Source organism: Pongo pygmaeus, chromosome 2 (genome assembly GCF_028885625.2).
Source record: "Pongo pygmaeus isolate AG05252 chromosome 2, NHGRI_mPonPyg2-v2.0_pri, whole genome shotgun sequence".
Classification (NCBI taxonomy): Eukaryota; Metazoa; Chordata; class Mammalia; order Primates; family Hominidae; genus Pongo; species Pongo pygmaeus.
Genome location: NC_085930.1, coordinates 142841265 through 142855524, shown reverse-complemented (window position 1 = coordinate 142855524; position 14260 = coordinate 142841265). Strand labels below are relative to the sequence as shown.

The window sequence follows — 14260 nt, the reverse complement described above, 5'->3', positions numbered from 1 at the left end:
CTTACACAGTAAATATTGTGAAATTGAATTCCATAAAAGAAATGAATCAGTTTGGATTTACTGGTATTAAGTTCTTATTTTCTTTATTATAGCTACTAAATTTTTATAGTTTTGTAAATAAGCAAGTGTTTGTTTTTAAAAATCATTTTATGCATCCTTGTAACTTTTAGAATATATTTAATAGTACCCTTTTCAAATGTGTACATCTTGAAGATAGACCTTTCATTATGTAAAATTAAAAGACTAGGATGAGACTGGGAAAGGAATCCAAGAAAATGAGTTTTTCTTACTAAATGGATAAAGTTATTTTATCTTTAATTGAGTTTTCTTAGATCATCATTCAAGTGTCCTTTGCTTTAATAGAACATGCTTATCAAAATTAAAAACTTCAAAAAAGTAAGTACAAAATGACACATTCTGAAATTACCGTTTGTTGTACTTAGATCTCCTTACCAGTTGAGGGAATGGTAAAAGTCTTTTTAACTGGGCAGGGACCTCCAACTATTACTAGTTTTCAGTCTTGCAAAGATCCTGCTAGCCTCCAGTAGTCCTGGCCATAATTTCATTAGAAATTATTTAGGTTGTAGAAAGAGTGATAAAGGCACATTCTGCCATTTACTAAGAAATCCCACATTTTAAGCAGTTTGTAGACACTTAAGAGTTTATTCCGGCAGACATTGGTATGAAGCACCTTTTCCAAAGAAGTACCGAATGTTTCAGATCCTTGGCTTTTTGTCTACCCATTTTACATTCCTACAAAAGTCTTAACTAAGAGAAGTTACTTGGAAAGGGGACACTTAGTAGCAAGTAATGGAAGTGAAGCAAGAGGAAGTGAAGCAGGAATGAGATCCCAGTGGGTAGATGTGGAAGTAAATGAAATTTGAGATTTCTCAGCTTTGACAGTTCCACATTTAAAGACCAAATGTGATAATCATAGTATCTGAATTCAGTGGGGTGGGTTTTATTGTTGGTTCAGCATTTTCCTAGATGGGTCTAGAATATGAATCTTGGCTTTGCTAGTCTTTTACATTTCTCTCTTCCTCTTATTGCATTGGTCCGAAGCTTTATAAATTATTATTTAATTAATTAATTAATTTATTTATAGACACGGTCTCACTCTGTCGCCCAGGCTGGAGTACAGTGGCACAATCATAGCTCACTGCAGCCTCAACCTCCTGGGCTCAAGCAATCCCCCTACCTCAGCCACCTGAGTAGCTAGGAGTACAGGTGTGCAACACCACACCCTGCTAATTTTTTTTTTTTTTTTTTTTTTTTTTTTTTGTGGAGATGGGGTTTCACCATGTTGCCAGCCTGAGCTTTACAAATTATTATTGCTGTTTTTACTACTGATGTAAAAATTCGTTATGGGTTTCTTTGAAAGGGTTTTTAAGAATATACTATTAAGTTTGTTTTAACATTTAAAAACTATTTTTTAAAATTCAAACTCACTTCTTATTTGTTTATTATGATTATTTTGGGAGACAGGGTCTTGCTCTGTTGCCCAGGCTGGAGTGCAGTGGTGCAATCATGGCTCATTGCAACCTTGGCCTCCTTGGCTCCAGCAATCCTCCAGCCTCAACCCCCTCAGTGGCTGGGACTGCCAGTGTGCACCACCAGGTCCAACTAATTAAAAACACTTTTTGAAATAGAGATGGGGTCTTGTTGTATTGCTCAGGCTGGTCTTGAGCTCCTGGCTTTAAGTGATCCCCCTGCTTCAGCCTCCCAAAGTGGTGGTATTACAGGTGTGAACCGCTGTACCTGGCTGCATTTTCAATTTTATAATAGAAATATTCTTTTCAAGCAGTGGAGAAATTCCTCTATACTGTTAAGGTCGTGGTCCCTATAAGATGAGGAATCCTTGTGGATTTGTGCAAATATTTGAAGGCTTAAAAATTCCTTTGGAGATGTAGACTTAAAGATATTGGTAAATTGCATTATCATGTTTTTGTTTCAAAAACATTGACCTAAAAGTTCATTTGTTCTGTTTTGCTACTTTGGACCAAAAACCATGAGTTTAGAAACTAAAACTAAAATGGCATAATTCTAATTTTGGTTATCATATGAAAGTTAAGTATATTTTTACTACTGTATTATTAGTTCTTTTTGTTTGTTTTTAACCACAGAGAAGTAAAAAGAAGAAAGCAACAGAATAGGCCATAATCTCCAGTCATAACTTTTGTAGTCATTTTATACCTGTAATGTTTGTTAGGTTAGGAAGTATAAATAGAACAGAAAGGTACAAAACCTAAATTCTCCCATCTTGAAAAGTAGCCATCATATGTAAACAATTCCTTAATATGTAAGAAATATTAGGATATGTAAACACAAGTTGTACCTTGTTTTTTGAAATTTAATATACCTTAGAGATCTTCCTCTGTCAGTACATATCTCATTTTTCAAAAGTAGCCACATATTATCCCATTGTGTCAATTTAATTCGTTCTTTGTTAGTGGGTACTTTGGTGGTTGAGTTTTTTGCCATTGAACAGTGCTGTTATTACATTGTACCTAGATGAGCTTTTGTGACTATATCTGTAACAGAGACTCTTAGCAGTGGGATTGATGATGCAAGGTATATCTGCATTTCAAAATTTTGTTACATATTGCTTTCTCCATCTATCCAAGCTACTATTGATGAACCTGTTTTCTCACACTCTTGCCCAAACTCTTAATAGTAGGTAGTGGAATTTTTTATGTCTCAATTTGATAGGGGAAATGGCATCTACTGGTTTAATTTGCATTTCTTTACTTAGGACTGAGGCTGTGAGTCGTTTTGTAATCTTGTGTGTCATTTGTTTTTTATTTTCTCAGTAAACTGTGTGTTTATATCCTCTGCCTCTTTTTCTTATTGATTTATATGAGCTATTTAAATAGGAAAAAAGGAAGTTAGCAGTATATATGCCTTATGTGTTGCATATATTTTTCCAGTCTGTTATTGCATTTTCTGCTTTGTTTATGGAAACTTAATTGATTTTAATATAAAAATTCCTGGGAAAATTGACCTATTTAATGAGACTGCAGTAGAATTTTTATCTAGATCTATTTAGATTTACCTGTAACTTATAATGAAAACCTATGTACCTTATAGTTCAAGATAATTATTTACTAATAGCAGAAAATGTTAATGCCATATATGTAGTATTATTATTCAAGACATTTTCTTTTCTTTATTTATAGATCAAGCTTCTGAAATTCAGGTGACAATGATGCTCACTGAAAGTTGTAAGCTGCGAGGTCTTCATCACAGGTGAGAGGAGAAACCAGCAGCATTTCAGTGTTGAGCATGGCAACACTTGATGCCGCATTTTTATGTGCAGAACATTGTGATGACTTCTGAATTGAAAGCTTTTGTGGAATAGCTTAATTTTTTTTTCTGAATATAAAAGTGAAGTGCATTCTCATTGCACAAAACTTAAAAACACAGTAAAGTATAAAAGAAAACAAAGAATAGTATGTAAGCCCACATCTGGATAATCATAGCTAATCTAGCTAATCTTTCCAGAAATAATTTATACATATTTATGTGCACATTTCCCTTTAAAAAATAGGATGATGGTTTACATATGTTAAAAAATATTTGTTATGAGATTTTTGAACGTATAGGACCTCAAAGTCAAGTATAATAAACATGAATAAATCTTCCTTCTAGATTCAGTGATAGTTAACATTTTGCCATATTTTCTGTGTTGTGTATGTTTATGTATTTATCCATCTGTATCTAGAGACATCTCTAGATACAGGTATCTATATATTTGTGTATATAAATATTTTATAATAAATTAGACATCTCAGTACTTTGAGTGCATGTCCAGCATGTATTTTCAATAAAAAGAAGATATTTTTCTTTGTAATCATAATATCACTGTTGTCTTTGACAAAGTTAACATGCTTCTTAATTTAAGAAAACAATGTATCTGACTTCTGATGTTGGCAACTGTAAATCCATGTAGCCATTTAAAAAGGCTACATAACAGTCCACTGAATGGATGTACCACATTTTATTTAACTAATTTCTGGTATACAATCATTATGCCATAGCATGATTTTTAAAAACTACTTATAGTTCTATATGAAGGCCTTTTTTTTTTTTTTTTGAGACAGAGTCTCGCTCTGTCACGCAGGCTAGAGTGCAGTCGCCTGATCTCGGCTCACTGCAAGCTCCGTCTCCCTGGTTCACGCCATTCTCCTGCCTCAGCCTCCTAAGTAGCTGGGACTACAGGCACCCCCCACCATGCCCAGCTAATTTTTTCTATTTTTAGTAGAGACAGGGTTTCACCGTGTTAGCCACGATGGTCTCGATCTCCTGACCTCGTGATCTGCCCACCTCGGCCTCCCAAAGTGCTGGGATTACAGGCATGAGCCACTGTGCCCGGCCATGAAGACCTTTTTTAAAAGCTTGGTATTGGTCCTGTTCACAGAACTATAACAAAAACTTCTACCTTTTGAGACAGAAAAGCAACTTAAATATAACATCATAATGTGTGACAGTATCAACATTAGAGCAAATTTTTTTTAAAGCACTATATAGAGTCAACATAATTTGTATGTCTACTGAAAATTTGATCACATATGTTTAAAAAAAGAACTGGTCATCTCTGTTGGAAGATGTTTATGGGCTTCTGAAAAAATATAGTTTCTGTGTACTTTAGACAGTTCCTTGAGTTCTGCTGAAGAATAAGGTGACTACCGAGAGCCTTACTTTTAAATTTAGTTATATTTTGGTTCATATTCAGAAGGATTTGAGGACCTAAAAAGAAGGCAGCCACAGTAAGATAAATAAAATGGTAATGAAAAAGAAACTGAGTTTTTTGGCATTGTGGTGGTAGAAGAGAAAACAAATGAGCCAGCAGTAAGGAGAACAAATATTTTTACTGTGACTGAACATAAAACACCTCCTAGCTTCTGGGCAACCAAGGGTGAAGGAAACGCTAAAAGTTGATAATCTCAGTAGCAGAAGGGACAGAAACAGTTGGAATATTGTCCTTTTTGGCAGTGTTGAAAGTGCTTAATGGTCTATTACACTGACTCTAGGGAGAAGGGCCAAAGGTGTTTAATCCTAGTATATAATGTTAACCTATTACTTAGATACCTAGCCAATGTTCTTACCCCAGTGAAAGGTTTGCATCACTTCAGCACAGAAGTGAGTAGCAGGGATAAATGTAGACAAAGCCAGGATTTTCCCAAGAAACGGTTTTATATTCACTGTAGCCTTAAAGATGTCTTGGCTGAAAAATGCTCAGAGCAAGCATTTGCAGTATTGTGTCTCATGCAGTTTTAGATTGTAAGGTTTTGCAGCATCCCACCAGGATGAATTAGCAGTCTCAGGAGGTCCTTAGGGAATTGAATGACATGACATACTAAATTGGGGTTATTTGATACTGGGCATTCAGTCCTTTTGAGGAAAGTCTTGTAAATGTAGGTTATAGCTTGATTATGCTTAATTGTTCTTCCTTCTATGAGGTGATAGCAGGAGTCCTAGTTACAGTGAATAAAACACATTGTCAGCATGTAGAAAGTATATTATTCTTTCCATTCACTGTAGCAGTTCATTTCATTTTTAAGGTGACCAGGGCCTATCACACATTTCGTTTTGATCCCTGATATGCGTAGACTGTTCATAGCTATACTTATGTATTTGTTTGTTCATTCTTTAATTCATTCAGTACCCATTTTGCACTTGGAACTGTGTTAGGCAGAAAGAATGAAAATGAAATGATCTTCAGAGATCATATTATAGAATTTATCAAGCAATAGAATATAGAATTTATTCAGCAAGAAAAAACACCTGTTTTTAGATTTTGCCTTTTTAGCTGGTTGTGGCATGTAATACAGCATGTTTGCTTCATGTTTTAACATCCATGGTTACGGATTGTACACGTATTGAAGTGTTTTAAAGCATTTTGAAATCCTTTCTTTTCACACATTTTTCCACTGGAATTTATGAAAATAATTTTATTATAAGTTAAAATAGCTGTATACATAAAAGATATTTACCTATTTTAATTTCATTAGAAGTGCTTCATATCAAAGTATTCTTGAGCTATTTCTGCTTATAGTTTGGCCCCTTCATTGGCCCAAGGATGCCTGATGGTGAACACTTCTTATGCCAAATGGCTCACAGCTCTCCCTCTGTAAGCGCCCTCAACAAGACTGAGAATTAGAGGCAGTTCTTGTGCCAAGCCCCACAGAACCTACCCTTCCTCTACCTTCTTTCTTCTCTATAGCATCTCCTGCTTTCATTCACTCTTCTTAGAGATCCAGACCTTCCCCTTTCTCCTCCTTTTCGTTACAAAATGGGCAGAATGAAAAACAGCCATTTGTACTTTGAAACATTTTCATGAAGTTTGTTAGCTCTACCAGTGGATTTTTAATCCTGTGGTAGTGGAATAAAAGATGTGACTTCACCCAGCAAACCTAATGGATAAAATGTCTTTAACTCTGCTAAATGAATTTCAGTCACAAAGAAAGAAACAGAAGTAATCTTTGGTGGGTTAAATAGATTAGGCAACAGTTATGGTATGCCCAAGTTAATCCTGAGTGTAAACCTGTAGTCATTTTAGTGTTCATGGGAGTTGGTGGAAAGGAGGCTCTGTAATCTCCCGTGTGATCTCCCTTGCTCCTCTGGAGAGAAAGTCTAGTGGTCCAGGGGAATGCAGAGTATTAAATCAGATGAAGATTTGATATTTTTCTCCGTGTACTTGCTCTTTGTCCTTGGCAGGTTACCTAAACTTTCTCTCCCAGCATGGATTTCCTTGCATATAAAGTGGAACTCCTAATCGCTGCCACTCGAGCAGTTATAGAGAGGTTGCCTCTTACAGGTTTACTCATCTTTAAGTCCTCATTTTCCCACCTCCTCAGGGTCAGTGCTTTCCATGTTAGTAACTCCTGCAAATATGAGGGGAGTGCACAGCTTTGCCACTTGTGCACTGGTGATTGTGCCACGCTTTTATAACTGGGGTTTAAAATGTGATACATGCTCAATTAAGACAATTTTTAGGAAATACAGAAAACAAAGCTGAAATTATCTATAGTCTTACAACTTAAAGACAACTCTTAACTCTTTGCATATTTCCACGCAGACCTGTATTATTATTATTTTTCTCCATTTTTATAATTATCTTGCAAATGTGAATTTTGTATCTTACTTTCTTGTAAGATAAGCTTTTACTCATATTCTCATATTGTAACCAATTGTGACTTATTATCCTGTTATTCTTTCATTACTTTTGAACATTCAAGCTGTTTGCTACTTTTTACTAATATTGCACTATCTTTGTTCATTAACTAGCTTTTTGATGTTTGATGTATTTCCTTATTAAACATCCTTAGAAGCAAGATTTGCTAAGTTAAGGAATAGGAATGTTTTAAGGCTATTTGTTACTGTTATTTGTTATTAAATGTTTTATATAGCATAGAATACAAAGTGTTGGGTGTAAAAATTGCGTGTACCTTAGTTTTTGTCTTCTAGCAGTTTTTAGCTTAGTGGGGAAGATGATATAATTATGTAAAAAGTTACATAACCTTGGGAAAAATTAGCAGTTATTTCAAGATGTCAGTGGAGGAGGTGTTATTAGACAATAGGATGAAATGTATGTATGTATGTATGCCATAGAAATTAAAATAGGAACGGGATTGTCCACTACATGCTTGGTTTTATTTTGCACATCACAGCAACCTTTTATGGTTGGTGGGGTCCCTATGTTATAAGAATGGAAACCAAAGCCAAGAGACAGATGGTCACTCTGATAGTAATTGGTAAATCTAGGATTCAAAAATCTGATTCTAAATCCAGTGTGACCAGCTAAGGACTTTTTGGCTTTTGTGGCAGTTTCAGCCTTTTAGAGACCTTTTTTGGTGATCATATTCTTGACCACAGTCTGGATTGGGCCTTTTTTTTTTCATGTGTGATAATGGAGTAAGTGGGATATTATTATCATAATACACTCATGGGCAAGTCAGTTTTTAGATGTCACTGATTAATTGCCCTTTGGAGTAAAGATATAGTGTGGTTAGAGTGTGCCTTCAGAGAATCCAGCCCAGAGGAAGCAACTCTGAGTTTATGACTTTTCCCTACCAAGAATGTGCATATATGGGGATATATGCACATATATGGGGAACACTTAAGTCTGGTTTAAAATGCAGAACACTTATAATTTTACATTTTTAATGGTAATCATGTTTTTAAGTATTTTGGGGATTTTGTTTTGTTTTAGATTATTTTTATTAGCAGTAAGCCCCTAACATTTTGGATTCCTTTGTCTTTCTCCCAATTTTTTATTATTTTATAGAAATCTTCTTCCTATTACTCATGTGTGTATAGAAGAAGGAGAAAAGCCCATGGTGATATTGCCTTACATGAATTGGGGGAATCTTAAATTGTTTTTACGACAGTGCAAGTTAGTAGAGGCCAATAATCCACAGGTGAGAAAAATTTGCCCAAATACCAATTATTTACCAGTAGTTTCTGATAATGTCTTTGAAAGTAGATATTAACATTCTTAAATATAAACTGTTTAGAGGCCTGCAACAAAGAACCTCAAAATGAACTACAAGGTATTTATAACCTGTTGATTTAAAGGAAAATGTTGGCTTATGTTCCTGCCTTGAGGCTTACACTGTGCTGATGCTGAAGTTTTCCTTATATTTTCATTGTGTACTTATTCATAACCAACTCAAACCCTTTGTAATACCATCTTAGGTGTTTTCCTGATAACTCAGGGTACTAGATCTTCCTGTTAGGAATGGAAACAGACTTTCTAGAGCCATTTGGTTCATACTATACCAAAGGCTGGTGATGAGTGGAGGTCTAGATTGTGGGAGATAATTGGATGTATTGTTAATATGCTTGGCTGTAAGATGGCAGTCGTCTAAGAGTGTTTCTCTTCCCTGCTTGTGTTTATAACTGTAAAGCAAAGGTCAGATACCAAGCATATTATGATGGTAGTGGTAGTAAAGCCTAGTGGGTTTTTTTGCTGTCAGCTGTATCTTGTTGTCCCATTAAGTTGCTTTAGGATTTATAATAGTATACTTACTATAGTTGCCAGGAGAAAGTGGGTTCAAAGGCTGCATTGAGTATTTGGCTTAATATGTATGATATGCTTTGTAAATTGACAAGACTAAAGCTGGGATTCTCAACAAGTGGTTAGAGGCTGTGGCTCATGTGCATTACCTGGGGAAGGATTTTATTCCTCAGCCCCAAGTGCTGTCATACACCTAGAAGAACCCGTCAGCAGAAAAAGCTAGGAGCTTATACTTTGGGTTTGTGTGTGTTTTTTGTTTGTTTGTTTGTTTTTTTGAGATGGAGTCTCGCTCTGTCGCCCAGGCTAGAGTGCCGTGGCATGATCTCAGCTCACTGCCAGCTCCGCCTCCCAGGTTCACGCCATTCTCCTGCCTCAGCCTCCCGAGTAGCTGGGACTACAGGCTCCTGCCACCACGCCCGGCTAATTTTTTGTATTTTTAGTAGACGGGGTTTCACCGTGTTAGCCAGGATGGTCTCAATCTCCTGACCTCGTGATCCACCCGCCTCGGCCTCCCAAAGTGCTGGGATTACAGGTGTGAGCCACCGCGCCCAGCCGCAGGGTTTTTTTGTTTTTTGTTTCGTTAGACAGGATCTCAGACACCAAGGGTAGAGGGCAGTGGTGTGATCACAGCTCACTGAAGCCTCAACCTCCCATGCTTAAGCAAATCCTCCCACTTCAGCCTCCTGAGTAGCTGAGACCACAGGAACATGCCACCATACCTGGCTAATTTGAAAAAAAAAAATCATTTTGTGTAGAGACAGGGCCTCAATATGTTGTCCAGGTTGGTCTCGAACTCCTGGGCTCAAGTGATCCTCCCACCTCAGCCTTCCGAAGTGCTGGGATTATAGGCATGAGCCACTGCACCAGGCTTAGACTTGTTAATTTGAAAATAATCCCAAGGAGAGAATCTCCTAATAAAAACTACTGTTTTGGGGAAAAAAAAAGATTACTGAATTATAAACATTTGAAATATTACCTTGCGAACTCAGCATTCACTGAACAGATGTATTGAGCAGCTGCTCTGTGTGCTGGATATTGGGGAGATACATCTAACAGATGAAAGGAGACAGAGAGTAAATGGTAGATTACAGAATAATAAGGACTATAGTTGATGTAAGTATAGGGATATATGGGAACATAGTCTTGGTCAAGAAATAGCTTTTAAAAATTCTGTGTGTAGGTTTAAAGCAGTATTTTTGGATGGAGTAGGATTGTGGAATAAAATAAGAAAGTAAGAAAGTGCCATCATATTTGTGTGCTATTTGCAAACCATGTTATTTTTTGTTACCACAGGCAATTTCTCAGCAAGACCTGGTACACATGGCTATTCAGATTGCCTGTGGAATGAGCTACCTGGCCAGAAGGGAAGTCATCCACAAAGACCTGGCTGCCAGGAACTGTGTGTAGGTGCCATGAGCTTGACGCTGCACTTGATGTAGAGTGCTTCCTGGATTTGGGGTTCTCTGCGAGTCACAGTGGGACTTGTGTTGTATTTAAGGGTGGTGGTGATCTCTACTTTTTAATACTCTGATTGCATTTGATGTTCATGTCTTTACTTTTCAGCATTGATGACACACTTCAAGTTAAGATCACAGACAATGCCCTCTCCAGAGACTTGTTCCCCATGGACTATCACTGTCTGGGGGACAATGAAAACAGGCCAGTTCGTTGGATGGCTCTTGAAAGTCTGGTTAATAACGAGTTCTCTAGCGCTAGTGATGTGGTAAGTGCCGGGACCCCCAGATAGAAAAGAATAGAGAAACAGCTTTCTGTTTTTAAATGTTTTACTATTTTTGTCTTTTGGGTTTTTAAAAAATCTGCTAGCTGTTCCCAGAAATTTTTATCCAGAAAGCAAGTGTAATTAGCTGCCAGTCAACCAGTTTATGGAGAGGAGCTGTGACCCAGACCATAGGCCAGCACTGTGTGTAATCTCATTTCATCCTCAGTACTGCTCTGACAGAAACACTTTTTTTTTTTTTTTATAGAGACAGAGTTCCACTCTTGTAGCCCAGGCTGGAGTGCAGTGGCACAATCCCGGCTCACTGCAACCTCTGCCTCCCAGGTTCAAGCGATTCTCCGGCCTCAGCCTCCCAGGTAGCTGGGACTACAGGCGTGTGCCACCACAGGCACATGCCCAGCTAATTTTGTATTTTTAGTAGAGACGGGGTTTTACCATGTTGGCCAGGCTGGTCTTGAACTCCTGACCTCAGTTGATCCACCTGCCTCTGCCTCCCAAAGTGCTGGGATTACAGGTGTGAGCCACCACGTCCATTGACAGAAGCACTATTAACACTAGGAGGTAGGCTGTGGTATCCCAGTTTTAAAGGTGAGGATTTTGAGACTCAGGTTCCAGTAATTTCATTATTATTTCTTTCTTATATAAGAGGCAGACCAAATCGTTGCCAGATCATAAAGATGTTTTCTTTTTTTCAGATGACCTCTTCTGAGTGTTATGGCCTGTAAAATTTGTAATTCCCCCCGTCATCCTCTTCCTTTTGTCAAGTTTCTGGGTGGTTTTGCCACTTAGCCAGATCATAGTTGGGCCCTTTGTGATGTATAGTTTCAGAAGCCACGTTCACTTGTTCATATTTTACAGCCATTTAAAATTTCTGTCACTTGATTTCTTAGTCTTATTTGGAAGACTAAGCGTAATTTACTTTCCTGTCTCTTGCCTGTTAGACTTTATTATTGTTGCAGAATATTTAGGGATTAGGTAAAACTTCTGCTTATAGGGTCCCACATATGTTCACTCAGTGATAATCTGTTTGTGTTATATGTAAAATCCTATAGAATAATTTGCTTCTAAGCTTCAACTGTAAGAATTGGGCTTACTGTATCATTGTATTTTGTGTGTCTATATTTTATAATTTAGGGCTACTCTTGTTTCAAAGTATGTTTTAAGGATTAATCTTTTAATCATGTATTACTGTACGCTAATTAATTATATTAATTGGTATATACTCATTTCCTCAGTGTATGAGTTTTCTGTGGCTGCTGTAGCAAATTACTACAAACTTGGTGGCTTAGAACAATAGAAATATAGTCCCTCATGGTTCACTTCTGAAGCCAAATGTCTGAAATCAAGGTGTAGGCATGGCTGGACTCCCTCCAGAGGCTCTAGTGGAGAAGCAGTCCTTGCCTCTTTCAGCTCTGGTGGCTGTTGGCATTCTTTGGCTTGTGGTTCCATCTCTCTGTTCCAAGTTCATACCACTTTCTCCTTCACATACGTCTTTCAAACTCTCTCTGCCTCCCTCTTAAAGGGATACATATGATTTAGAACCCACCTACATAATCCAGAATAAACTTTTCCTCTCAAGGTCCTTAATCACATGTTTTGTCATATAAGGTAATTACAAGTTTCAGGGAGTAGGACATGGGCATATCTTTGGGGCTACCATTCAGTTCACTGCAGTCAATAATTGAAATGATCTAAGATTTCTTTACTGAAAAACTGATATTCTAATTTAAAATCCTTAAAATGAGAATAATTTGAGAAAGGGGAAAAATGCTTTCATTAACTGTAACTACTAAATAAATTTTTTTTCCTTTTTAGAAACTATGTGCTATTTGATATTGATATGGTTTGGCTATGTCCCCACCCAAAATCTCATCTTGAACTGTAATTCCCATAATCCCCACATGTCAAGGGCGGGACCAAGGGTGGAGATAATTGGATCATGGGGGACAGGTTCCCCCATGCTGTTTAGTGAGTCTCACGAGATCTGATGGTTTTATCAGCGTCTGGCATTTCCCCTGCTCACACTCACTCCATCCTGCCACCCTGTGAGGAAGGTGCCTGCTTCTTCTTTTCCTTCCGTCATGATTGTAAGTTTCCTGAGGCCTCTCCATCAATGCAGAAATAAGTCAATTCAACCTCTCTCCTTTATAAATTACTCAGTCTTGGCTATTTATTCATAGCAGTGTGAGAAGGGACTAATACAGATATATCACTCCTTTTACATACCAAGTATTTTGATAAAATGTGTTCACTTAATGTGAATGAGCAATCTACTTATATAATTTTTAAACTTTTTTTTTTTTTTTTTTGAGACAGAGTCTCTCTCTGTCACCAGACTGGAGTGCAGTGGCGCGATTGCAGCTCAGTGCAACCTCCGCCTCCTGGGTTCAAGCGATTCTCCTGCCTCAGCCTCCTGAGTAGCTGGGACTATAGGCGTGCACCACCATGCCTAGCTAATTTTGTTAAAATCAAGGTCTTTCATTGTATATATCTTCAAAATACTTTGTTTTAACTCAAGATAAACTATTCTCAAAGAAACAGTTTATCTGACATTTGTGAGATGAACAAAATAAATATGAATGATTATGAGAAGGGATGTGATCTGCTTCACAGAGCAGATCAGAAGCTAACACTGAATGACAACCTGTTTCGTGTTGTCCACAGCCTCTCCTAGCCAGAGAGGCATGGGGCATGGTGGGTGATAGGTGGCAGGATGAGGGAAATAAAGCCAGACTCTTGGATACTGAATCCCAGGGTTCAGCTTATAGAACAGTGCGGTACTAGTCCTGGTCTGTTTTTCCAGAGCTTTGATGATAAAGAAAAAATCTCTCTCTAGCATTAATGTCTAGAAGTTAAACATACCAAGTAAAGCAGTACAAATATGCAAAGCAGGTTATATTCTTTTAACGGCTACCTAAGGAGAACCTGGGCGCTTTTTTAGGGAGAGAAGGGTTACGTTTTTGGTTTTGATTTTTATTTTTTTCAAATGACATACGAAGGGAAAGCAGAGTTTGATTTAGACCAATGCACAGCTGCTGTAGTGAATGACAGTAAGGACTAGTTCTACTCTTTGATACGGTTTTTGGTTTTAGAGTTGCCAAATCTTTATTGAGAAATTCTGAATTGTAGCTGGAGCTGTTTACCAGCCCTACATTAAGCAAAGCTGTTTTCATGGAGTGGGAAAGGGGCAGGAGGAGTTGGTTTGGCTTTGGTTGTAGAACATAATTTTAAACCATAAAATTAGTTGAATTAGAGCAGTGTGATTCTCAAATTTACTCCTTTAGTAAAAGCTCACATCTAAACATTTTTAAATGTAGAAAAGTGAAGTAAACTTCTCTTAGTGTTTACTTTGAAAATTTTATTCCATAGTTGATTTAAAAGATGGATTCACTCGTCTCTTTGGAATGTTAATTTTTTTATTTCCAGTGGTTGATTTAAAATTTTTATTTTGTTATTTATTGAAATATAGTATAGTCGCCTTTGCTGAAATGAGATGTGGTGAA

The 14260-nt window shown here is 37.2% G+C and overlaps 1 protein-coding gene across 2 annotated transcripts in view; it reads left to right on the top strand.

Annotated features, from left to right (window-relative positions):
* Positions 1-14260, top strand: part of RYK (receptor like tyrosine kinase) — a 94044-nt gene that overhangs the window by 64885 nt on the left and 14899 nt on the right. For both annotated transcript variants that reach the window (XM_054482083.2, XM_054482082.2), the window contains exons 10-13: positions 3177-3246; positions 8288-8420; positions 10313-10422; positions 10583-10742. In XM_054482083.2, coding sequence (XP_054338058.1) covers positions 3177-3246; positions 8288-8420; positions 10313-10422; positions 10583-10742 — 473 coding nt within the window. The remainder of the gene's footprint in view (positions 1-3176; positions 3247-8287; positions 8421-10312; positions 10423-10582; positions 10743-14260) is intronic.